General features: G+C 41.2%; 1 protein-coding gene across 4 annotated transcripts; it reads left to right on the top strand.

Moving 5' to 3' along the window:
• Positions 1–27236, top strand: LOC138750418 (microtubule-actin cross-linking factor 1-like). 4 transcript variants are annotated; one of them, XM_069912464.1, is made up of 8 exons: positions 1–370; positions 10691–10900; positions 15086–15314; positions 15529–15845; positions 16704–16871; positions 19497–19620; positions 21126–21221; positions 26006–27236. In XM_069912464.1, exons 1-8 carry the CDS (start codon positions 173–175, stop codon positions 26011–26013), a joined length of 1350 nt encoding a protein of 449 aa, XP_069768565.1. In that variant the 5' UTR covers positions 1–172; the 3' UTR covers positions 26014–27236. The 4 variants fall into 4 exon arrangements, with proteins under 4 accessions (XP_069768565.1, XP_069768567.1, XP_069768566.1 ...); XM_069912465.1 differs by lacking the exon at positions 1–370 and adding an exon at positions 3588–3879; XM_069912467.1 differs by lacking the exon at positions 1–370 and adding an exon at positions 5201–5235.

Genomic DNA, 27236 nt, shown 5'->3' on the forward strand with positions numbered 1-27236 from the left:
GTTGCTGAGACTGCAGTCGTGTTCATTGTGAGGGTTGAACGTGGTGCGAGCGCGTGGCACAGTCTTTGCCGAATACCAGGGCTTTTTGGCCAAGTGAGGCTCACGGTGGTGACGTATTTGAATTACTACATCACACGTCACTGGAAACACCTCGTGTGTGACTTGCAGGAGAATGGGCAATGCCTTGTGCTGTCTACGAGTGGCACGAGTGGCTGGGGAAGAGGAGCAGAGTAGGAGATCCCTCACTCCTCGGAAAAGAATGACGTGCAACTGCTGCAAGAAGATCAGAGGCAGGTGGTTTCATTCCCGAGTTGCTGCGGAGGAATCGTCAGACTTCAATGTCGACCGCAGGGAAGAAAACACGCAGCAGGTACTCTCGGTCACGTGTGAAACCTTCTATGAGGCAATGTCGAAATGAACATAAGTTGTACTGTGTGCACAAGGTTCATTACTCACGTAAACATCAGACACTCATCCTATAAGGAGAGCTTGGTGTTTTGCAGCTAATTATCTCCAATTCAGTGTTGGTAAATCAGTTACGCTTTGTCTTATCTTTTTCCAAAGCATCTACAGATTGGGTGCTTCATTTATTCTGAAACTTAAACAAGGTCATCAACAAGTGAATCCTACTTGGAATTTATACATTCCTACTTAATAAATGGGTCCAGATAGTCTTATTTTTGTAAATTAAAATGAAAAACATTCTCTTTCCTTTCACAGCACAAAGGATCCCCAAGGTTTAAAGTGTAAATGATAAAACTGGAATTACTGGATATTTCAATAAGAACAGAAAAGGCTGGAAACTCCCAGCAAGTCAGGAGGTGACCAACCTGCTGACTATTTCCAACATTTTCTGTTGTTACATTTGAAGTATAATTATTTTTAATATTTCTTCTGGGAACAATTGGCTGTCAAAGGCAGGAATTAAATTCTCTTTATTGTTTTGGAGTAGGGAGAGTTTAGTGCTTTTTTTAGGAAGGAATATATGGGTTGGCACAACATCAAGGGCTGAAGGGCCTGTACTATGCTGCAGTGTTCTATGTTCTGTGTTTCTGCCATGGTGATTTAAGAGTAAATATTAACCAAGGACCCCCAGAAGAATGTGCCCTTTCCTTTGGTTTCTGCCCTGGAAGAAAGACTGATGAAAGACTGGAGTCCTGGTTTTCTGGCTGAAATCAAAACAAGAGTGTTCTTCGTAAAGATGCACCAAGAATCTGTGGTTTGCCTTTCATCAAATTCAAGTCAGAAACCTCAGCCTTGAGTGTATAGGTGTAAAATCTGAATGTCTCTGGGGATTGACCCTGTGCCATGTGTTCAGTTGCAATGCCTTCAGCAACCCTTGAACCAATGTTCATTGGGCCAATCCTGAAAGGTGTTTTGCCTTGCTTTTTCCAGATACTTTTGTTCTGTTCACTGCCATGGTTCACATGATGAAGATAATGCTTTGCAGTGGATTTGAAAATAGTCATTAAGTTTTAACTGTGACTTTTACCTGCAAGACCACATGCTTGTTCTTGGTAAAATGTTTTTATTGAGTTTAACATATAAGCATACATACAGAAATCTGAAAACCACGTGACAATTCATTCCATTACGAGTAAGGACACGCGAAGAAAACAAAGTTAATGAAACTACATTCAGGATGACTTGTTAACCTCCAAAACAATTACACTCCAACTCCAATCATCCAAAATCAGATTTGCTGAAACCCTCATTTATCCAAAAGTTTACAAAAATTCAAATAAATGAAGATATCCAAAACAAATCAGGAATCTGCATTTATCTGAAATATTTTTCAGAGACAAACTAACCTCTCAGGTTGAAAAAAAAATTGTTGCACGTGAAATTAGAACATCGATTGTTCTCGTTTCAGGTAACTCCCTCCCCTCTCTTTTTCTATTCCTTCTTTACCTTCCCCTATTGACTTTTCTCTCCAACTCTCCCATCAAACTGCACACCACTCACTCCCAGCAAGTGGTTGGAAGAATTCCTTGTCCTGCCGTCGTCCAGGAGAGCGGCCTCTCGGCAGCAGCCGGTTGGTCACAGCCCTTTCAGATAATCGGAGTTGTAATGTAATAAGAAATAATCTATATGGTGAACCCATTTATTGAAATAAATTGTACAAAACAAAAGAATAAAAAGAAAAAGAAAACAACTCAAAAAATTAAATCTAAAAAATACATCTAATCTAATGCCTCTCTCTAATCAAGGTTACCTTGCAGACAGAGTAAAATGGGGATTTTTGTTTAAGGTATTGGAAAAATTTAAATTTGGGCCACTCTTTATTGGTTGGGTGAAGGCCTTATATAAAAATCCATTGGCTAGAGTGGTGACAAATGGACAAGTATCTTCTTCCTTTATATTATCTAGATCAACTTGACAGGGTGTCCTTTGTCACCGGCTTTATTTGCTTTGGTTATTGAACCGTTAGCGCGAATGATTAGACAAGATGGTGATATTAAAGATATTAAGGCAAATGAGGAAGAGTATAAAATGAATTTATTTGCCGATGATGCTTTGATATATTTAACAAATCCTACGCAGTCGTTAGGAAGGTTACATGCAAGGTTGGAACAGTGTGGTGCATTATCAGGATATAAGGTTAATTGGGATAAGAGTGAAATGATGCCTTTGACAAGAATGGATTTTGCAAACTGCAGATATTGTTACATTTAAGCGGTTGGATAAAATTAAGTATTTTGGGATAAATGTAGATGATAATTATAATCATTTATATGAGTTGAATTATAGACTATTATAGCATAAAATTAAATTAGATTTAAATAGGTGGAAAGATTTACTGATAACTTTAATAGGGCGATGTGGCGGCGCAGTCTCCCATGGTGTATAACGCCACATGGCGGAGCAGCCATGGGAAGATGGCGCTGTCAAGGTTTTCTCCCTGCCTCAAGTCACCTGCCCAGCGCACGCCTGGGGCAGCGATTCTGATATCACAATGCACGAGGTGACTGAGCTTAGGCTGCCCTTAAGCGGGCGCGGGCTGAATTTGAATAAAAACGTCATTAATGGCTTTCAATGTGGTGGCTGAGTCTTTCTTGGTTGTGTCCATCACGACAGTGTTTTAAAATGAATGTTTTCCCCCGTATTCAGTATTTTTGTCAATCAATTACATGTGGGATTCCTAAAAGGTTTTAAGGATTTCCATGTGCTGGGAAGATCTTTATTATGAAAAGGTAAATTGGCAAGAGTATCTATACAAAAATTGACTTGGAGTTTTATAATTACCACATTTTCAGGATTATTATGAAGCGGCACAATTCAAGTTTATTAATAGAATGGTTGGATCACAACAATGTTTACGTTGGGCTAAAATCCAAATGGCTCAGCTTCATGAACAAAGAATGATACAGTTTATTTATAAATGGAATGCTCAACTTTTCCAAACATTTCATGGAAATATGGTATCGGACCAACGTTGCTATTGGTGCTGAGGGCAAAATTTCGGCTAAAACCCTTTGTATTAAAATAAGCTTTGTATAAAAATAAATCACGTATTCCTGAATATTTGGGAAAAGAAAGGTATTATCTTGGCCGAAGATTGTTATGAAGCTGGAAATTTTGTTTCATATCAATGATGGAATGAAAAATATGGATCAGGTCCATGCTTAGTTACCAACTTTGTTACTAGATAATTTTGGACACAGTTTGAGATTACCTCGAAGGAAGAGATTTGAATGTTCAATTATTGAAGGAGGGGAAAGGGGATTGATTACACAAATGTATGCTTTATTACAAAATAAGATGCCTAAGTCGGATATTTATAAAGTGAGAAGTAAAAGGAAGAAGGATCTGTCGGTTTTAATTTCTCAGGATGATTGGATGACATTATGTGAGGACAGTGTGACTAAGCCAGTAAACGTAAGATAAAGATTCGTTCATTATAATTTTATTCATCAACTTTACTTAACACCTGAGAAGTTGAAGAGGTATAGATTTATCTCTTTGGATATGTGTTTTCAATGTGGGGAATAGATAGGGTCTTTTTTACATTCAGTATGGTTAGGTGATCAGGTGAAACCCTTTCTGAATGGAATTATGGAATTTTTATTGGGACATATGAAGTAAAATGGAGTTTGGAAATGAAATTGGATACATTTCAAATTGCATTTATTCAGTTGGAATAGGCAGTAGCGAGAAAATGTAAAGCTATAACCTGGAAAGATTAAATTGAATTAAGTATTCAGAGATGGGACATGGAATTGCAATCATGTATTCCATTGGAAAAGATAACTTACAATTTACGCCATCCGTCTACCATTTTTGTTAATGTGCGGGTCCCTCTGTGAAATGTATGGGTCTAAATATGTCATGGTTGATTGGTGACATCAAACCCGACTATGATGGTTTGTTTCTTTAGTTTGAGGTTGTAGAGGATGGGAGGGAGCTAAGAGAGGGGGTGGGAGGGGGGTATATATGGGGAAATTTTTGTATGTTAATATGATGTATTTTATTGTGGATTTTGAATTTGATTTTAAATAAAGTATACAAAAAGAAGGTTACTTTGTAGACCACATGCTAATAGTTCCTTTCATTGTTGTTCAATAACATCTGATCCTTTCCTGCTTCTAAACTGTATTTCTGTGAAATCTCCACACAGCGGCTTCTCTGTGTATTTCCGGCACTACCTGATCCAATGCACTAATTGATAAGGTGGTGTCTGCAACCTATCTTAAGGAAGGCTGAGACGACCACAGATCGCTAGTGATTGTTGTTTACTTTCAAGCAAAGTTGGCTCGGCCAAGGGTTCTTCTCAGATCTCTGAATGTGCAGTGTGACAAGAGTTTTAGAGGTAGCTTGGAATGAATTACTCGAGCAGCTTCCACACACACACATTTGAAAAGCCAGAATTTTAGCAGGATTATTGCATCCTGCTTTTTGCCAAGGAGCAACAAAGTATCCACATACAGCTTGCCTAGGAGAGCATGTGGCGTTAGCAGGCAGAGTTAGAACAGCTTTGCTCTCAAAGAGGGAGGGAGTGAGAGAGAAGGAGTCAGAGAAATCTGTTCCAGAGGGACAAGCTGCCAAACTTTGGAAGGCTGCCTGGTGAAAGGAGAAGACTGGTGGTCTGAAAGATGACCTGAAAGAAAAAGGATCATCCGGAGAACCCTGAAGGGGGCTAGTTCTGTCAGAAAGACTAATTAAGAAGAAATCAGTTGCAGATGCTCTGGAAATGGAATCTCTCTCTCTGAAAACCAGCAAGAGCCCTTCTGAGTGGTAACCATTTGTCTGTTAAACACCAAAGCTTGGTGAACTTTGTTAATGCTAATGTATGAGCACTGTTGCAAGAATTGCCTGCAACCAGGACTGTGATCCAAAGAACTTTTCTAATCTTCAATACACATTACACTCACCTGCACTTAGTATTTGAGGGCGGATTAAGTGGGTTAGGTAGGTTAAGTAATAAGTTAAAGTTCAATTCTGTTTTCATGTTCAAATAAAATTCTAAACTACTTTTGTTTAAATAACCCTGTGTGGTCGTGCATATCTATTGCTACTGGTTTTTGGGGTCATCTGGACTCTGTAACATTTTATGGGGGCTCATCCTTTAGGATTTGAACATTGCAGTTTCATGATTTATTAGTTGATTGGGATGTTTTTGCAGGCTATTTTTACAAGCTTACAGAAAGCTTGTGTCTGGAAAAACTGCAGCAATGGATGTTGATACATTTTTGTTACAACCATCACCTGCAGAACTGCAGAAGGTGAGAAAATAGGAACTGATGGCTATTTCTGAGGCATTGAAAATTGTTGAAGTTAAACATTGGATGAGAAAAGTACAAACGTAGAGGATTATAATAGTGAAATATTACATGTGAAGGAAAATTTGTTGAGGAAGACTCACAAAAGGACATTCCAGAATAATAGGCATTTTCAGAGAGCTCATGTGGACCAGATTAATAAACCTGTTCATAAGGTTAGGATGGAGCAGGATAGTAGGGCTGAAATAAAGTCTGGAGAAAATGTTCAGTAAAAAGATGAAGGAAAGGTAGGAAAGGACAGAACTTCTGTATTTATATGCCATTTGTGTAAGTAAGCTGGTCGTGTGACTGTCTAGTCTTGAAACAGAAAAGGTAAAAACAGGTTTAACCAGAACCATGTATACAGAAACAGTGGAATTTAAGGAGAGCAGAGGTGCATAACCTGATCAGTAGGTCATGGATGTTTTCAAGCCTTTTGTGTCAGAGGGCTTTGTCTCAATAAAGGAGGGAGAACCACAGGTTCCAGTTAACATTCTTAGAGATACTGAGGCTGCTCAGTCATTGTTGTTAGAAACCGTTTTAACTGTGGATCAAAGGACAGACACAGAGGAGACAACTTTGATTAAAGGTGTTGGAGATGAGGTAGGGTCAATATTGCTTCACAAGGTTGTGCTAAATTCAGAATTAGTCAAAGGAACTGTTGTAGTAGGAGTTACCCATGCAAGGTGTCTCGTTTTTGCTGGGGAATGATTTGTCAGAGAATAAAGTTGGGTCAGTTTTAAGATTGACAAATTGGCCTAGTAAGGATGTGGTTAGAGAGGATGGTGAGATATATCCTGCATGTGCGGTAACTAGGTCTGTGACTAAGAAAATGATGACAGCTGAAGATGATCCAGTTGGGGGAGTCACGTGATGGAGTAGTGGCCGGTCAGGGAATTCCAGCCCTCTCCGGAAAAGTTTAAAAAAAACGCACAAAACACAAAGGTACAAGATTAAAATTTAAAACAAAGTAAAAATAAAGGTGAGAAGAAAATGGCAGCGAAGAGAGAAAAGTCGAAAACAACGGGAAGAAGAGAAGAAGAAAGAACGTCGGAAGAAGAAGGTGAAGGCCTTACCTGTCCGAGGAGGCCCGCCGCGGAGAGAGAAGCCCGCTCCCTCAGGTCAGTGGAAGTCCCGGGCTCGGGACTACAAAAATGGCTCACAGAGCCGAGTAAAAGTGCGCAACCGCGCAAGAAAAAAAACACACTGACGGGAGGGGGAAACAGCTGCGGAGTCCATCTCCACAGCTGAGAGAGACACCTGCAGCACAGCAGCTGGTGCAGAACAGAGACAATAACGACAACAAGAAAGAAGATGGTAAAAAGAAAACAAGGAAACAACAGATGGTCAATCCAGAGGAAGAAGAAGAAGAAGAACAGAAAGAAGTAGAAGAAGAAGAGAAAGGCAAGACAATGGATGTATCTTTTTTCAAAGAATATATGGAATCAGTGAAAGAATGGCAATTACAAGAATTTAATGAGATAAAAAGAAGAATTAAGAATGCAGAAGAAAAAATGAATAAAATAGAAATGGTCATATCAGAGATAGGAAAAAGAGTGGAGAATGTGGAAGAACGAGAAATAATCGTAGAAATGGAAGTAAAGGACAAAAGGGAAATTAGAAGAATCTAATAAAAAAGTTAAAGAGGCACATGAGCTGTAAGCTCAGAAGACAGATATAATGGAAAACTACATTAGAAGAAATAATATAAAGATTGTGGGCCTTAAGGAAGATGAAGAAGGCAAGAATATGAGAGAATTTATAAAAGATTGGATCCCCAGGGTCCTAGGAAGACCAGAATTACAGGAAGAAATTGAAATAGAGAGGGCACATAGAACATTAGCCCCGAAACCACAACCGCAGCAAAAACCAAGATCCATTTTAGTAAAATTTTTAAGATATACAAGAGAAAATATATTGGAGAAAGCAATGAAGAAAATAAGAGAAGACAAAAAGCCACTGGAATACAAAGGTCAAAAATTTTTTTTCTATCCAGACATAAGTTTTGATCTCCTGAAGAAGAGGAAGGAGTTCAATACAGCAAAAACGATCTTATGGAAAAAAGGATATAAATTTATGTTAAAGTACCCAGCGGTACTTAAAATAGTTATTCCAGGGCAACAAAACAGACTATTCTCGGATCCAGAGGAAGCACGAAAATTTGCAGAACAACTACAAAACAAGCAGAGAGATGAAGACATGTAATGAGAGTAAAAATGACCACGAACTATATGTATGTGTGTATATGGGTATATGTATGTATATATTATATATATATAAAAAAAAATATATATATATATATATATGTAGATGTGTATGTATGTGTGTGTATACATGAATGTATACGTATTTAGAGGAAAATATATAGAGTATAGATAAGAATTAATAAGGGAATGAAAGGGAATAGAGGGAATAAGGAGGGAATTAAAAGAGTGACCTTTGTTACATATGAAAATTGAAATCTTTTCCGGGGGGGGCTGGGTGGGGATGAGTTACGGTGACTGCAAAATCAGTTGACATTTGCGAGTGAATTCGCAAATCCAAATGGAGAGGGGAGATGTGTTTGCCCAACAAGAGATAAAGGGCAACTCAGGAGGGGGAGGGGAGAATGGGGTTAAAGAAGTTTTAAATAGGAGAATAAGGAAAATGTTTGATGTTTTAGAAATGTTGTCTTATAAAGTGTTCAAAACAAGAAAACAGAAATGGATAAGAAGGAAAGGTGATGATGGAGAAACGGAAAGGGAAGATAAACAAAGTTTGAAATGGCTACGTTGAACTATATGACTTTAAATATTAACGGAATACATAACCAAATCAAAAGGAAGAAACTGCTAAATTTACTGAAAAAAGAAAAAATTGATATAACATTTGTGCAAGAAACACATTTAACTGAATTGGAGCACAAGAAATTAAAGAGAGATTGGGTAGGACATGTAACAGCAGCGTCGTATAATTCAAAAGCAAGAGGAGTAGCTATATTAATCAGTAAAAATGTACCAATTAAAATAGAAGAGGAAATAATAGATCCAGCAGGGAGATATGTAATGATAAAATGTCAGATATATTTGGAGTTTTGGTATCTACTCAATGTATATTCACCTAACGAAGAAGATCAAAAGTTTATGCAAGATATTTTTCTGAAGATAGCAGATACGCAAGGGAACATATTAATAGGAGGGGATTTCAACCTTAATTTGGATTCAAATATGGATAAAACTGGGAAAAAAATTAACAGAAAGAACAAAGTAACCAAATTTATAATTAAATCGATGCAAGAAATGCAACTTTTGGATATATGGAGGAAACAACACCCAAAGGAAAAGGAATATTCATATTATTCGGGTAGACATAAAACATACTCAAGAATAGACCTATTTCTGTTATCAGCTCGTAAGCAAGATAGAGTAAGAAAAACAGAATATAAAGCTAGAATATTATCGGACCATTCACCCTTGATATTGACAACAGAGTTAGAGGACATCCCTCCAAGAATGTATAGATGGAAATTAAACTCCATGCTACTTAAAAGGCAGGATTTTAGAGAATTCATTGAAAGACAAATTAAAATGTACTTTGAAATAAATACGAATCAGTGAAAGATAAGTTTATACTATGGGATGCAATGAAAGCGTTCATTAGAGGGCAAATAATAAGTTATGTAACCAAGATGAAGAAGGACTATAATTAGGAAACAGAGCAGTTGGAAAGGAAAATAGTAAATATAGAAAAAGAATTAGCAATGAAGGAAGATACAACTAAAAGATGAGAATTGGCAGATCAAAAAATAAAATATGAAACACTACAAACATATAAGGTGGAGAAGAACATAATGAAGACAAAACAGAAATATTATGAACTAAGGGAAAAAACGCACAAAATCCTAGCATAGCAGCTTAAGACAGAACAAGCTAAGAAAATGGTATTGGCATCAAGGAAAAAAGACAAACAAATCACATATAATCCAACGGAGATCAATGAAAACTTTAGAGAATTCTATGAACAATTATACCAAACTAAAAACGAAGGGAAAGAAGGCAAAATAGATGAATTTTTAACTAAAATTGAACTACCAAAATCACAAATAGAGGAATAAAATAAATTAACAGAACCATTTGAAATAGTAGAAATACAAGAGATAATAAAAAAAAACTACCAAATAATAAAACACCAGGAGAGGATGAATTCCCAATAGAATTCTATAAAACATTTAAAGATTTATTAATTCCTCCCCTCCTGGAAGTAATCAACCAGATTGACAAAACACAAAGCTTACCAGATTCATGTAAAACAGCAATAATTACAGTAATACCAAAGCAAGGGAAAGATCCACTCGCACCAGCATCATATAGACCAATATCATTACTTAACACAGATTATAAGATAATAGCTAAACTATTAGCAAACAGATTAGCAGATTATGTACCTAAAATGGTAAATCTAGACCAAACTGGATTTATTAAAAAAAGACGCACAACAGACAATATTTGTAAATTTATTAACTTAATTCATGCAGTAGAAGGGAGTAAAGCGCCAACAGTAGCAGTTGCTTTAGACGCAGAGAAGGCCTTTGAAATGAAAGGGGAGGGATTAGACGAAGGGGCCCGAGAAATGAAGGCAGTGTTAGGGAGACATGAGCAGGGAAATGATGAAGCGGAATTCCGTCGATGCCCGTGTGTGTGTATAGGAGGCTGGTCTTTAGTATTTTCCATCCTTTTCGTATTGATCCAAGACTGGGCAAGACCACGTGTTGCCCATGTGCATATTCCGATGAAATGGTGTGGAATGGCCCCTGTTTATAAACAGGCATCTTCCACTCAAGTGGTTTCACATCCTCCTCAATCCCAAGGGTTTGCAAATAGATGAGGGAATATGGAATTGCTGCCAGGAAAGTACAACACGTCTTCAAACTAACAGGATTTTGCAATTTGTAGGAAACAACAGAAGATCACCTACAAAAACATAAGAAGACAGTAGGTGATCTTCTGAAATGGTTGGCAGTCGAGGGTCACTATGGAGTTCATATCACCGAAGACGAATTCTACGCATTAGGTGATGGTTTCCAGATGGAGGAAGAGGACGATGCGATGGGGTCATTTGCTGAGATGGGCGAAAGACTGAATGACCACCAGCAAGGCCTGAAGGTATGAACACTTCCAGGTGTTTTGGATAAGTGTATATTCGAACAATTGTAAAAATATTTTGGATTGGACTTTTCATCAGAACCTCTGATCAGTACAGATTTGATGAAAGGCGACTGACTAAATTTCACTTAAATAATGACTAACACAATTTCCAAATAATGTTGAATTGAATTTTGACGATCTTCTCCCAATCCTATTCAAAGATCTAGCAGATCCTCTTTCTAACTCAGTACTACTTTCTGTTCTTTGCTCTGGCCCAGTCACACAAGTGATGAGAGATGACGGGAATATGATTAACTCACTAGTGAAGGGGCAGTGATTGACGATGGTCACAGAGGCCCTTCACTAACAATCTCACCATGGCAGCTTCTTAACAAAAACTCTTCACCTCAGTAATGCTGTATTCTCAGATAATGTGGATCTTGATGTTGTAAAGGGAAGAACCTCCTCCCCTATTTTGATAACTCCAGCACCCACTCATGTGATTAACTCTTTATAACCCATTGAATGGGCCATGCAAGCTATTCACAACCAAAAAGGGTTGAGGAAGCATACACCACCGGAATGAATTCTGGCGTAGCAACGTCACTGTTCGTCCACTCAACCAGGCCAGATCCTTGTGCAGATCTAGGGATTGGTTTGGAAAAGAGAGTGAGTAAGGCTACACCCCCTCACTACCACAATTTTCCTGTTGTTGAGGCAACTGTTGGTGACAGCAGGAGCAGAAAGATTCATCCCATGTTTCTCCAGGGGCTCCCTCAATTCTGATGTGTGGTAGCACCATTGTGCTAAATGGGATTGATTCAGAATAAATTGACAGCTGGAATCACAGTGGCCAAAAGGTACGATGGGCCTTTAACATTTGCAGCAGGAAAGTGTTACTTACCATCGTTAGTTCTCCCATTACAACCAAGACAAGTCATCACCATGGTTTAATAGGGAATGCAGATGCACATGAGGTGCCAGACTGATAATCTTACAACACTGGACAGTGGGCAGGCAATGCAGAAAAAAAAATAACATTCCAAAGACAGAATTAACCGCTGATGAAATTTGAGCTCTGTCGTCCTTCCGGCTGGGTCATGAACAGTAAACAGGAAAAGAGGGACCAAGGGTCTCCTCATTCTCAGTGGTGGTAGGCCTCAGCTTCTGAATAACAATGTTGGGGTTAAGACACTTTCTAGCATGTTCCATCAGGTTCTTCCGACACCATCACAGAAATCACTTTCACCCTATTTGATTTACTTAGGAACACCAAGTGCAGCAGACAAATAGGACCAGACTCCATCACATTCGAAGTACTGGAGAAGTTCAGTCTAGATTTTTTTTCACCTCTTGTCACAGTTGATCCACTGACATCCTTCTGACAAAGTGGCAAATTCTTCAGGTATCTGGTCCATCTACCAAAAGCAGGACAAAGCCATACTTTATTTAATCAGCTGCCCGATGGAAAGTGTGGCGCACACACTGTGACATAAAGTGGCATTGTTCACCAATAACCTGCATAATGGTACTTCAATTGGGTTTTGTCACATGACTCCAGGTCTCCTTCTCACTGTGGTCCTAACATGGACCAGCCACTTTGAGTACTGTGATAACTAAAACAGATCAGAGGCTACCTGTCAAGCAGTAGGTGGCGAACCTTTGCTCCGCACTTGACTGGATGAGCACAATTCCCAAAGGGCCCAAGGACCTCAACAGCAGAGCAAAGCAGTTGGCTTGATTAGCCCTCCATTCATTCTCTCCACTGAGGTAGTCCTGTATTCTATCAACGGAGTGAACGACATCTACTCGACTCCAAGAATATGTCCAAAGAGGAGCCTTCTGACATGGAGAGGGACGTGCATTAGGTCCGTAGGAACATTACTACCTGCTGATTCCCCTCCACACTCCTCTCCCTTCTAACTGGGAAAGATATTGCCGTTCGTTCAGTTTGGGCCCTGGCAGGGACACCTGCATCTTGAAGCACTAATGTGAAAATGATAATTACCCAGAATGTTTTCACTCAAATGGGGATAGATTTTCATGTTTGTCATTCCTTAATATGCAGTGCTCAAGTCAGATTTTCATCGTTAAAAAAGAGCAAAGATCTTTAAACATTTACCAATTGATGTTATCTTCTTTTCGTAAAGCATTGCTTAACATGTATGCAAATTATTGCCCTGTGTGTGCTTGACAGCCTGGTTTGTTTTGGAATAAGGCGACTTGCATAAAGTCTTGTCAAGTCCAAAGGATGTTGAACAAAATGGTAAAGATAAATACAATAAAGTCACCGTTATGTCTCTGTGTGGGAGGCTTCTTAAATAGCAGAAGTAAAATCTCTTCTGCTATTTGAATCTTGCATCTTCTTAGAGATGCAAGATTCAAATAGCAGAAGAGATTTTACTTATTGATGCCTTCCACCATGCCAGGAAATGTTCATACTCAAATAGACATGCACCCCACATTGGTGCACGACATTTACGACAGTGAGAAGGGTGTGTTATCTCGTCAGGATCATGTGAACTCTTTTGTAACTTCCTAGGAATACACCCTTCTCACTGTGGTAACCGTCGTGCACTACTGGGGGGCACCTATACATGAGTATGAGTGTGAACAGTTTCCTGAGATGGTGGAAGGCATCAGTAAGTAAACTCCCTTCTGTTATTTGAATCTTGCATCTTTAAGTTATTTAAGAATCCTCCCAGGTAACACGGAGACAGAACATGTTGGCAGTGGTCGGTCTGAGAGAACAAGAATAAAACTATAAAATGGATTGGAAGTGACTGAAATCTGAAGGGGAAGAAGAGAAAAAGTACACCTGGAAATGAATGGCTGGTGCAACAGCAGTTCACCCAGTGATGGACGGGAGGCTGAAGACATGGTTGAATCGTTTAAAACGTTTCAGCAGATGTACAATTTAGCAGTGAAAAGCTATTTTAAAAATGCAACAGCGAGGAGAAGGTTAGTTCTATACATGTCTGGACAGGGGAGCCAGGCCGTGACTTATTTAATAGCTGAGAGCTTACGGGGTGGAGAAAAATGATCCAGAGCAGATATTTGCAAAGGTTGTTTCTCACCTTGAACTCAGCTCTAATCCTAGACTTGAATGCAATGAATTTCAAGGTTTTGTGTAAGAGACTGATGAGACTGTTACTAACTTCCTTACTACACCAAAAATTAATGCTGCAAAATGCAGATGGAAGGATATAGAGGAAAGATTAGCTGATCCACTAATATGCCCATCCTGAAGTGCAAAAGTCTCTTCTAGGGAAGGATAGCTTGAAATTGGCCAAAGACTCTGACACAGCCAGAGTCTTCAAAGCCACGAGGACGCAAATGAAATCCCTATCAATGCAGATCCACCCACAGCAAAGAGAAGGAAGGGTTGATGCTATAAAAAATACAATCAGAAAAGTGCCACCCCCAGGACCTGTAGGAAGGGCAGCGGACAACACCCCTCCGTGACCAAAATGATTGCCCCGCATACGGTTCTGAATGTGGAGCCTACGGCATAGCAAACCACTGGGCGAAGATGTGCAAGTCTGGCGTGAAGGAAACAGTGATACCAGTGAAGAAAAAAGACAAGAAGATCCACCATCTCTTAAAAATGTTGACACACTCATATACATAGACATCCACCCCACAGTTACTTCAGTGAGAAGGGTGCATTCTTACACAGTTACAAACTAGTTCACATTCTCCTGACTAGATCACAGTCACCTCTCGTTAGATTTCACGTGTTCTCTTTTACATCATGAAAGAATATTAAATCCCTGAATTGAAAGTTAAGGATGAGATCATTCAAATGACAAAAGTTTAATGTGCTTAAGTTTAAATAAAAGTAAGTCTGTTTGACAGGGAAGGGACTGTGTACAAATACTGAAGGAGAGGATTTATTTTCTTGTCAGTCAAATTAAATATGGAATATATTCTACTCCATCTCAGCAGGATTCATCCTTTGACACAAGCAAAGAATTGTAGATCAAGGTAGTTGATTAAACCTCCGAAAGCATAAAACCATTTAGATTTCTGGACTTGAAGTATGTTTCCTGTGTGTATTTAAGGGTGTTTTGGTACCCTGATTTTAATAAATTGGGAAACTTGAATATTTTATTTCAATTGCAAATGCAATAAATAGAAACCTTACCTCCCCCAAGACAACTTGGAGCAATAAAAATGAACCTAGGATTGTTTCTTTTCTAGGAACATCGCCAAAAGTTGTCCCAGAAAGAGCAAGAGTTGGTTTTGGCCATAGAGGCAGCTCAGACTTTCCTGGAACAAAATGTCCAGGACCCTTTGCGAGACGAGGAAGTTGCACTGCAGGAGAACTTGAATGTCTTGATGGAGGAGTACGAATCCGCTTTATCAAGTGCAGATTCTCAATTAAACGTGATTGAGGATCTGCATCTAGAACTGCAGAAGTTCCGAAAAGGTGAGGGAAAGTATTCATTTATTTTCCAGATTACTATAAAATACTATTTACTGAGAGTTAAAAAGAATTCTAAGTAAGACAACTGAAAGCTACATGTGGTTTGGAATAACCCCAACTTGTAATTATTACAGGATCCTGTCAATGTGTCAAAGTCTATATAATCTGGTATTATTTGATCATTTTGATTATTTCACCATTATATTCCTTTAAACAGATCATGATGAATTTGAAACATTAATGATTCATTCAGAAAAGGAACTACAAAAAATAAAAGCTGAGGAATTTGACTCCACGTCATTGACATTCAAACTTAAGAAGCAGAAATTCCTCTTCAATGATTTTCAGTTTCTCAAAGGGGATCTAAGATACCTCAGACGATCTTGGAAAAGTCTCTTCGATGCTGCCTTTCTCTTTGAAATCAGGAATGCAATTGAAAGCTACAAGATCCCAATTGATCCTGATGCCATAAGCCAACGTGTGGAGGAGACGGTTGAAAGCGCCGATGCTCGCTTCAACGCACTTCGATCAGAAGTATGACATATCTCCTTTTTTTTGACTAATAGCATTTAAACTCCAATTTTACTTTAGATCAGTAACATGAGAGCATTTTGATAGACTGAGCAACTTGTGTAAGTTTTAGTCTTATAAGAGTGGCTCTGGAAAAGGTTTGCGGCTGTGATTAATAATACCCATGAAGAACAGGAACAATGATCAAATCTTTCCAGTATTGTGGAGCTCTCTTGGTGGCCAAACTCACTCGAGTTGGACAGAGACCACTGCAGAAAATAAGTCATGAACTCATTTCCTTTTAATAAAATCAAATGTCGAACAGATCATAATTGGTGAAGATTTTCCAGACTGGCCTCCCACGTGCATTTGTCACTGAACACGGTGTAATGTGTCCAATCCACAAAGGTCACCTCGCTGGCTCAGTATGTACTAAACCCAAGGGTTAGGCTTGAATGGCATAACAGAAATGCAGTGTTCGGCTGGAACAAGCCCAGCCCCAAAAGAATTTCTGTCTAATCTTCACTGACACACTAAATTTGTGAAGATTTTCAATGCCTCTGATATATTCCTGACCATCAGTTTATTTTGAAAGCAAACTCAAAATATTAATTAAAAGATTTATTGACATAACAAGAAAATGGAACAGTACGGCAGGGTAACAGGCATTTCACCTTTGGTGAGGAGTGAACATTGCCTTTTTGTCTGTGACCCTCAAAAAACTTGATGCAGGGAACAAAAAAATGATAGTTGGCATAAGTAATGGACCAGTAATGTATCGCTTGACCCATTTTGGATCGATTGGACACTCGATATTTGATCGCATCACAAAATCGTACATTTTAAAAATCCACATACTCATTCATTTCTTTCACTCTATAGTGCATTGGACTTGGAATCCGTCTTAGCACCAAGGTATTTGAACAATGGCAAGAGAAGGCAGATGAGCTGCGTTTGTGGCTAGAGAGAGTAGAAAGAGAAAGACGAATGGTTCAGCTGGAGGCCATCCCTAATCCAGAAATCTTGCAGCAAGAACTTGAAAATATCATGGTAAATTAAAGTTGTTATTTCATAAATCACTGTGTAATGTTGCTTATTCTAATTTACGAGTAGAATGATGAATGCTTTGAAATAATGATAATGTGCACATCCAATAACAGTGGTTAAGGCCACATGGGAGGTTGTAAGTTTGGCACCTGAAATAGGAAGTTGAGCTCCATTCATTCCAACTTGATCAGGTTTTAATGGGAGCCTGATGAAGATCCAACAGCCAATTTGCTTCCAGATGGTGGGGGCGAGATTGGAAACTGTAACAAAGAAGCCAAACAGTTCTGCTCTCATTGTGTGTCTATTTTCAGTATGGGTTTCCTCAGACCTTATCCATGTTTAATGGGGGCCTAAGAAAATGGTGGCAGAATTTTGGACGACCTCCAAGATTATAACAGCAGAGCAAAAAATCTCAGCAAATCATTAATGGGATCATCAGGTGCAGAGACGATAACTCCATAGATGGGGGTTTCAGGAACAGGTGAAGGGGGGTGGGAGGAAAGTGGTGATTTGGAGCACATTTGGAGGTAAGATTTGTTTGCAAAGTGGCAGAGATTGATTTATTCCAAAGAAGTATTCGAACCATAGAACCTTACAATATTACAGAACAGAAACAGGCCCCTTTGGCCCTTCTTGTCTGTTCCGAACCCTTTTTCTGCCGAGGCCCTCTGACGCACCTAGTCCATAGCCCTCCATACCTCTCCCATCCATGTACCAGTCCAAATTCTTTTCAAATTAAAAATTGAGCCCACAGTCACCACTTCAACGGACAGCTTGTTCCACTCTCCCACCTCTTCACTCTGTGTGAAGACGTTCTCCCTCATGTTCCCCCTAAATTTATCCCCTTCACCCTTATCCCATGTCCTCTGGTTTGTATTTCACTTGCTCTCAGTGGAACAAGCCTACCTATATTTACTCTGTCCTCCACATCATTTTAAATCTCTCTCTCAATTCTTCCCTCATTCTACACTCCAGGGAATAAAATCATAACCTGTTTAACCTTTTCCTACAACTCTGCTCCTGACGTCCAGGCCACATCCAAGTCAATCTCTGCACAATTGCCATCCTTCCTGCAGTTAGGTGATCCAAACTGCACACAATAATCCAAATTGTGTCTCACCAATGAAAATTATACTTTATCCTTTGATTGATCAAGGTCAATGTGCCAAAAGTTCTCTTTGCAACCCTATCCACATGTGACACCATTTTCAGAGAATGAGGTGTCTGTATTCCCAGATCCCTCTGTTCTATCGTACTCCTCACTGCCCGACTGGTTACCATGTATGTCCTTTCTTGGCTTGTCCTTCCAAAATGCAACACCTCACACTCATCTGCATTAAATTCCATTTGTCAGCCCATGTTTCCAGCTGGTCCTGATCCCTCTTCAAGCTTTGAAAACCTTCTTTAGTGTCCACAACACCTGCAAGCTTACTCATCCAATTTACCCCATTATCATCCACATAGCCTTCCTGGTTTCTTTCTTGAGGTTTTTTCTTGCATTTTCTATACTCTTCAAGCACCTCATTTGCTCTGTGATGTCTATACCTGCTGCACACCTCTCTTCTTCCAAACCAGATTCCTAAGCCTGCTAATCTTGACAGGAACATGCAAAGTCTGTACTCTCCAAATTTCACCTTTGTAGGTCTTCCACTCACCCCGCACATACTTTTCCAGGTCAACACCTTCTCATTCCTTTCTAATTTCCTCAAATTGGCCTTTCTCCAATTTAAAATCTCAACCCGAGTCCCAGACCTATCCTTTTCTATCATTAACGAAACTAATGGCATCATGTTGACTGGAGTTGATGTTTGAGGAATTGGAATTTGCATCAGAAAGACAAATCAGAAAGTTTTGCTTTATTGAGGTGGAGGGCATTTCTGGTCTTGCAGTCAGAGAAAAATCGGACCATTTATTGCAATAATGGCCTGGGATTGATGGTCATGGAGAAAAGCTGTGGGCCATTAAGTGCTCGAGAGAATAGGAGTTGCAAACGGGTCAGATTGCTGAGGGAGAACACATATTTACCTTTGAAGGATGATGGATTGGGGAGAGGGGTCATCTGGAGTAAAAGTAGACAGGCAGAAAAACGCTAATGCAGAATAACCCTCTGCAGCCAAATCTATGTCCATTAGTGGTGAAAAGCCAAATGAGTTCTTCAGCATTATTTTATCAATGCTGATGTAAATCTAAGCATCAGAACATTTTTAAATATTTTCTTGTGACCTTGATGGTTTGCAAGGGGACTGCAGGGCCGGTCAAGAGATGTAGACAAGATAAAGATGATGAGCTCAACAGCATCAGAAAATGCTCAAACATCAGGTGTATTAAATACCTCGAAGCATTAATGAGTAATGAGTAATGATCAATAGAAAGTTTGATCTGGTTGTTTGAGAAAATTCCAATATCCTGTGGTTATTGGGTCCTTGAAAATGTTCGCCTCCTCACCCCAAAGCAGGCCAGAGAGTTGTTGGTATTTATGATAATTTATAGAATCGCCTTCACAGGCTGTTTATCTCCTTGACCCAAAGACAATATCGAAATTAACCAAGGCATCGGCAAATCTAAGATATACAGAAATAAATATTAATTTTATTGTGAATGAGTCATTGTGTCATTTTGAAATCACAGGTTCTTCAGGGAGAAATTTCTGAACATGAAGATGGTGTCGAAAAGTTACAGGAGGCAGCAAAGTGCCTGCTGAATTTGAGCAATGACGTTGTTCCAAATATAGTCCAGCTTCGAAAGACCACAGGTACCATTTCAACATTTGATGTTTAGATCAAAAGGTGGTTCTCTAATTCCAACAAATACAAGTGATGCTTCCAGCTGGTAAATTAGACATTTTCAAATTGTGCAAATTACCAGTGGGGACCCACCAACCTCTTTGAACCATTCTAAAATATTTCTTGCAATTGATTGGATTTCAAATGTTGAATCATCTTTACCTAGCACGTCATAAATAGGCTATCATTTCATAAACAGCTCTGAAAATGACCATTTACTAAAGAACTGTGCACACTTCAATGTTTGAATAAAATGCAGTATTTAAGAAAGTTCAATCGAACTTTCTCCACTGAATTGTGGTCAGTGATTCAGACTCGTAGGCCAGAATCGCAATAGTATTGCAAAATGTGTGTTTATTGAATGAAATTTCTGCTCGAGTGGTGCATCTTAGAAGTGTTGGGTCTTATAAAATTGTTGCATTAAAGGTACTGAATTGAGAACCATATTTGGAGCGTTGGAAATGAAAATGGCGGCAAATGGGAATTCTTGCAGTGAATTCGTTGAAAGTGATGCTCTGCGATTATTTAATAAAGCAGCCAGGCTCCAGTCATGCATACTTGTCCGTGGCTCATCAATTAAAGAGAAGATTGAATGATTGGAAACCAGACAACTTCCAATCATAGAAACAAGACTGGAAATAGGAAACATATGTTAAAATATGCCAGCAAGGCGGTGAAGTCACGAGCTCCATCGAAATGTTAATGTTGCTTTTCTTTTTTCCAGATGCTCTATCAGCTCATTTATTTTTATACATTTTTGTTTCCTTTCCTAAACCTCAGAAATTCTATATTTTCCGTTTGTCTTGTTGATCAGTTATTAATAGAAATAGAGGGTATGTAGAAACGGTAGAAGGTTAAGCAGCGGCCATTTACCAAGTGTGAACATCTGGCAAACATGCAGCCAAGGAAGTGTTTAGGGCTGTGATGTCTCAAAGACCCCCCAATGAGAGGGGATTTCTCATGCTGTGCTGGGAGGGCACTGAAGATCCATGCATCTGAGCACCTGAAGGGCGGGATACAGTTCTGGTGAGAACGGTTGCAGCTGCTCTCAGAGTCTTCTCTATTCAGCAGGGTATTCTTTGTTGTTCCTGCTCCTCCCCGGCCCCAGCTCCCCCCCACTTCACCTGCTCCTCTCGATGAGTAAAAGGCCTTGAAGTCAACATGTTTTCAACAGAGTTGCACAACTGTCCCTCTCTTTCTCTCTCCATTTTCTTTTGCAAATGTCCCTTCCTTTTCACTGTTCTTCATTTCACTTGTCTGCTATTTCACGTTGATTCCCTCCAAACTTTTTTCATTCCTTGCTCACCTTTTCTCTCGTCATCTTCTGTTCTGCATTGCTTTAAATATTACTAAACCCACAGTTCTCTCTCCAAACCAAAAAAATGTGTTTGTTGGGAAGAAAACACCGGAAACATGGTAAATCTTTGAAGACATTTTTAAATGTATGTGTAACAGAACCTTGTGTTCATTTTAGCTACCATCGAACAGAGATTCCAGCGTTTGCGTCAGGAAACATCAGAGCAGAAGAGGACGTTGGAACGGACAAATGTCCAAGTGGAAGATCTTGAAGGTTTACTTTTACCTGGCACTTCTCACCACTGCGATTTTGGAAATGTTTTATTTCTGGATTGATGAAGCAGGATCGTTGACCTAGTTGAGAAACATTGCTATTTTGCACACATAACTGGTCCCTAATAGCAATGCAGGAATGACCAGATGATGTTGATTGCAAGATAAATCTTGGCTGAGACAATTACAGTCCAGATACAGGACATCTCGGCCCCTCGAGTCCACACCGATTTAAGTGGGCTACTCTAGCCCCACTTACCCACTCCCTGTCCATAACCCTCCAATCCCCTCACATCCAGGCAGCTATCCAACTTGTTCTGAAATGACACAGGAAGTTACATCCCAGACACTGGCACCAATCTGTTTCCTTAATCGTATCCACAGAATCGACAATTTGTCATCCTGACCATCGAATCCCCTATAACTATTACCCTCCTCTTCCTTTCCCTACCCTTTTGGGCAACAGAGGTTGACCTTGTGCCAGAGATACAGCCACTGATTCCTTCCCCAGCCTGAATGCTCCTCAAGGAGGTGTACCATTTGTTGAGTGCTTCAGTCACAGGTGCCCCCTCCTGTATCTGTCTCTTCCCTTTCCCCTCTCCTAACTGGAACCCACTGATCCTCCTCCTGTGGCCCTGTTGAGACCACCTGGCTATAGCTCCTATCTATGATGGCCTCACTCTCACTGACCAGGTCGAGGTCATTGAGCTGCAGCTCCAATTCCCTAACACGGTCCCTGAGATGCTGCAGCTCAGTACACCTAGTGCAATCGTGGATGTCCAGGAGGTCGAAGACTCCAGGACCTTTCACATCTGACACTGAAAAGAGCAAACTGCTCTCACACTCAACCCTTCTCTCTTCCCTCTCACCTTAGAAAGAGAAAATAACAAAAAAAATATAGTCTTACCTTAATCTAGATACACTCGACCTCAGCCTCTACTCGCTGAACCCTCTCGAGCCAAAGCCTCGAAACCCCACTCTTTCACCAGGCCACTACTCACTGGGCCACTCCTCGCTGGCCTCTCCTTTGCATTTCCCTCCTTTTATCGGCCTTGACCAATTAAACCTGTCACTCTCAACTCGCTCCACCTCCGAACACTGCCCAAACTCTGGTCTCCGCCTCCTCCGACTCACTGCTCGAACCGACTAGGCCCGAGGCCGGGTAAAGAACAGAATTTATTGTACGATAGAATCTTGTATGTTCTTTAAAAACCATATAGGATGTGGTTTAAGGTCTCATCCAAAGCAATTGCATCCACTCATGCAATTTGATTTCACTACTTCCCCAATGTGCCATTTAGAAATGCACAGAATGACGTGGATGTTGCTTCTCTTCACCATCTGAAACAAGTAAATGGGTTCTTACTATTAAAGCTTCTGCCTCGCATGTTCGAAGTTTGAAAAAGATCAAAGCTGGTGCATAGTTTCATGCATCCACAAGTGTATAAAAAATGGGTTGTGGCAAATCATCGGCAATTATCCATGCCTGCTGCATCCAGGCATATTTGAAGATTGGAGCACGACTGCAACGCCATGTCAACTGTGGCGGATTAACTACCACTCCAGGCTGAGCTTTAGTAAAGCCCCCCTAACCTTGCCTCGCTGCCCCACTCTTTGCTGAATCGAATAAAGTGACATTAAGTTACTTTAAATAACATATTAGGGGTCTCCAAAGTGGTCGATATCGACCCTTGGTGAAGGGGTGGGGGGGTGGGTTGGAGAGGCAGCAGCGTGACCCAGATGTGTGGGGGGGGGGGGTGAGACAGCAGCACCACTCACGTGGGCAAGGAGGGAGATAGTCGGCAGCGCGACTCGGGTGGATTGGAGAATGGTAAATAGAGTCCCCTTGTTTAAAAAAGGTAATAGGGAGAATCTTGGGAATTAGGGTTAGTCTTACATTATTGGTGAGTAAACTAATGGAAGGGATTCTTAAGGATGGGATCTATGAAGATCTGGAGAAATACACTCTACTCAAGGATAGTCAGCATGTCTTTGTGAAGGCAAGCTTGGGCCTCACAAATCTAACTCAGTCTTTGGAGGAGGTTACAAAAGAAATTAATGAGGGTACGGTGATAGATGAGGTCTACGAGGATTTTAGCAAGGCGTCTGAGAAGGTCGGTCACAGGAGACTCCTTCGGAAAGTCCTGAGTCATGGGATGAGCGAAAAATTACCTGCATGAAATAAAAGCTGTCATGTCGGAAGAAAGCAGAGTGTCGTAGTGGAATGAAAGTATTCTGCCTGGAGGTTGGTGCCGCAGGGATCTGTTCTGCGACCCGTGCTCTTTGTGATTTTCATGTCACCTGGATGAAGAGGCGGATGGATAGGTCAGTAAGTTTGCGGATGTCACGGAGGTTGGTTTGGAGGAGTTGTGGATGGAGATGAAGGCTGTTAAAGGTTACAAAATGATGAAGGTGGGATGCAGAGTTAGGCAGAAAAGTGGTGGATGGATTTCAATCCAGATAACTGAGAGTTGATGCATTTTGGAAGGACAAACCAGAAGGCTGAGTCCAGAGTTAATGGTCAGTTACTTAAGAGTGTGGATGAACAGAGGAACCTTGGGTTGCAAATCTACACATTTCTCAAGGTTGCCGCACAGTTTGATAGGAGAGTGAAGAAGGATTATGGTGTGCTGAGATTCCTTCATAGGTGGTTTGAATTCAGGAGTAGAGTTGTCATGTTGCAAATCTATAAATCTTTGGTATGACTCACTTAGAATATTATGTTCAGTTCTGGTCACCTCATTATAGGAAGGAGAGGGGACAGAGGAGATTTACCAGGATGCTGCCTGGATTGGGAAACAATTCTCATGAGGCAAGGTTCGCAGAGCTGGAGTGTAGAAGGATTAGAGGAGACGTGATAGAGGTCTACAAGATCTTCGACATCCTCCCGTGAATTCAGGGACCAGAACACTACGTAATATTCCAAATGCGGCGAACCAAAATTTTATACAGCTGTAACTTGACTCACCAACTTTTACACTCAGTTCCCCAAATCATGAAGTCCAGCAGGCTGGATGTTTTTTTACAATCCTCTCCACCATGTTGTCTCTTTCAGGGTGCAGAGAGCGTTCAGCTCAAAATCCTTCTCTCCATCAATGCTAGAAAGATATATTGTAGACTTTCCCTTGCATTTGACCTCCCCCCCTCCCAAATCCAGCACCTCACTCAGGGGAGGGAGAGGGGAAGAGGAGGGAGAGGGGAAGGAGAGGGAGAGGAAAAGAGAGGGAGGGAGTGTTGTCGAGGAAGGGGGAGGGATATAGTGAGAGGGTGAAGGGAAGAGGAAAAAGAGAGAGAGTGGGGAAGGAGAGTTGTCAAGGAAGGCGGTGGGATAGAGGGAGAGAGGGTGAGTGGAAGAGGAGGAGAGGGAAAGGGGAAGGAGAGAGGAAGAAATGTCGAGGAAGGGGGGAAGGATACAGGGAGAGTTTGAGGAGAAGGAGAGGAAGTGGAGAAGGAGAGGGAGAGAAAAGGATAGGGAGGAAGAGTTGTAAAGGAAGGGGGAGGAATATAGGGAGAGGGTGAGGGGCATAAGAGAGGGGAAGGAGAGAGAGAAGAATGGAGTGGGAGGTAGACTTGTCGAAGAAGGGGGTGGGTTAGAGGGGAAGAGGAGAGGGAGAGGCAGGGAGAGTTGTCAAAGAAGGGAAGGGATAGGGGAAGTGGAAGAGGAGAAGTCGATGGATAGGGGAAAGAGAGGAAGAGGAAAGAAGAGGGAGGGAGAGTTGTCGAGGAAGGGTAAGGAATATAGGGAGAGGGTGAGGGGAAGGAGAAGGAGAAGGGAAAGAGGATGAGGGATAGTTGTCAAGGAAGGCAGAGGGTTATAGGGAGATTGTGAGGGGAAGGGAAGGAGAGGGAGGGAGGGAGAGTTATCGAGGAAGGGGGAGGGATATAGGGAGAGAGTGGGGGAGGAGAAGAAGATGGAAAGTGGAAGGAATGGGAGAGGGAGGGAGAGTTGTCGAGGAATGGGGAAGGATATAGGGAAGAGTGTGAGGTTAAGAGGAGAAGGAGAGCGATAAGAGATGGAGAGGGAGAGGAAAGGAGAGAGGGAGAGTTGGTGAGAAAGGGGGAGCGATATAGGCTGAGGGTGAGGGGAAGAGGAGGAGAGGAAAAGGAGAGGGAGAGGAAAGGAGAGTGAGGGAGAGTTTTCGAGGAAGGGGTAGTAATGGGGTGAGGGTGAGGAGGGGAAGGAGAGGGAGGGGAAGGAGGGGGAAAGGGAGAGGGAGGGAGAGTTGTTGAGGAAGGGATAGGGATTTTGGGAGAGGGTGAGGGGAAGAGGAGGAGAGGGAGAGGAAAGGAGAGGAGAGTTTTTGAGGAATGGGAGGGATATAGGGAGAGAGTGAGGGCAAGAGGAGAGGGAGAGGGGAAGGAGAGGGAGAGGGGAAAGAGGAGGAAAGGGAGGGAAATTTTTTGAGGGGAGGGATTTTGGGAAAGGGTGAGGGGGAGAGGGAGAGGAAAGTAGAGGGAGGGAGAGTTGTTGAGGAAAGGGGAGTGATAGAGGGAGAGGGTGAGGGGAAAAGGAGAGGGAGAGGAAAGGAGAGTTTTTGAGGATGGGGAGGGATATTCGTAGAGAGTGAGAGTTAGAGGGGAAGGAGAGGGAGGGAGAGGGAGGAAGAGTTGTCGACGAAGGGGGAGGGATAGAGGGATAGGGGATTAATGGGTTTCTATTGTCTCTGAATCTTTACGAAAAAGTGAAGATGATTTTGAGCTGAAGACCATTGGTCGTCTTCGCGTGATCTTCCTCAACTCTGTTCATCTCTTCCCTTGAATGACTTTTGTTTCCATTGCTTGTAGATTCGTGAAGCGCAGAAGGGAGGACAACAACTTGTGCTGGAAGTCGAGCTGGTAGCAGGACCAACTGTCAATAAGGCAGCCACACTTGGAAACACAATCAACATGTTCAGGTATTTCTACATCCAGTCCTGGAGGATCTCAACAAAGTTCAAGGAGATTTCTGCCAACACCTAAAAATTCGACAACTCCAAAAAAATGTAGTGAACAGATCCAACCTTTGTACACATCATTCATCACCCACACCAAAGCCTTTAACTCTGCATCAAGGAAACAACTATAGGACACCCCTTCTAGTATTAGATGAACTGAAATGGAAGTACGGATCCTGAGGCTCTTCAACAAAGGCATATTGGCCACAGTCATGGTCAACATGAGTACTTGGGAGCCTTTTTGCATGAAGTGAAGAGTAAACAAGGATCTGTGTCAGGTCACTCGCCTGAGTGCTACTGGTACCATGTAACCCAGTACTACCTGTCGCATGGTCGAGTGGTCGGCGACTAAACCGGCTCCCCCATCAGGCTTGCCTGGTGAGGAGGGTGGCTAGACACCCTGCAGGATGAAAAACAAGACCTGTCAAAGGGTGGATGAACAGGTCTGGCAAACCATCATCTGAGAGGGAACAGCAACCTTTGAAGCCAGCAGATGTGCAGAAATAGAAGAAGATGAGAGGAGAGGCCGTACCAACCCAAGCCTGATCTGCCATCTGGAACAACCTGTCCTGAATGCAGAAGAACTTTCAAAGGCAAGATTGAACACAGAAGCCACTTGATAGCAACGAGGAGGAGAACTTTCTGACAGACAGCGCAGAATTCAAACTGAGGTCCAGTCCTGACCACTGGCCATGTAAAGGCATTGCCCTAACCACTACATCAACCGTGACACCCTGCTCAGAGAAGCCGGCTGGAATCTCGAGCGTCTGGAGGAATCGATGTGTCAGGCAGCAGTGGGGAGGGGTCGGGGATCAGCGGCGGCAGTGGGGAGGACTCGGGGATCAGCGGCAGTTCCTACCACACCCCCACACACACAAACCCTGACGCACACGCCCCACACACACACACACATACACACTCGATTCTTTGAAAGATTTTATTTAATATTCTCAAATTACATAAAGAAAATCAAATACACATAAAATAACTGTAAACTACATCCCCTCCCCCTTACTAATACAATAAAAACCAAAAAAAGAAAAAAATAACCAAAATAAAGAAAAAAAAAACAACCTCTCCTC

The sequence above is a fragment of the Narcine bancroftii genome, unplaced genomic scaffold (assembly GCF_036971445.1).
Source record: "Narcine bancroftii isolate sNarBan1 unplaced genomic scaffold, sNarBan1.hap1 Scaffold_135, whole genome shotgun sequence".
Lineage (NCBI taxonomy): Eukaryota > Metazoa > Chordata > Chondrichthyes > Torpediniformes > Narcinidae > Narcine > Narcine bancroftii.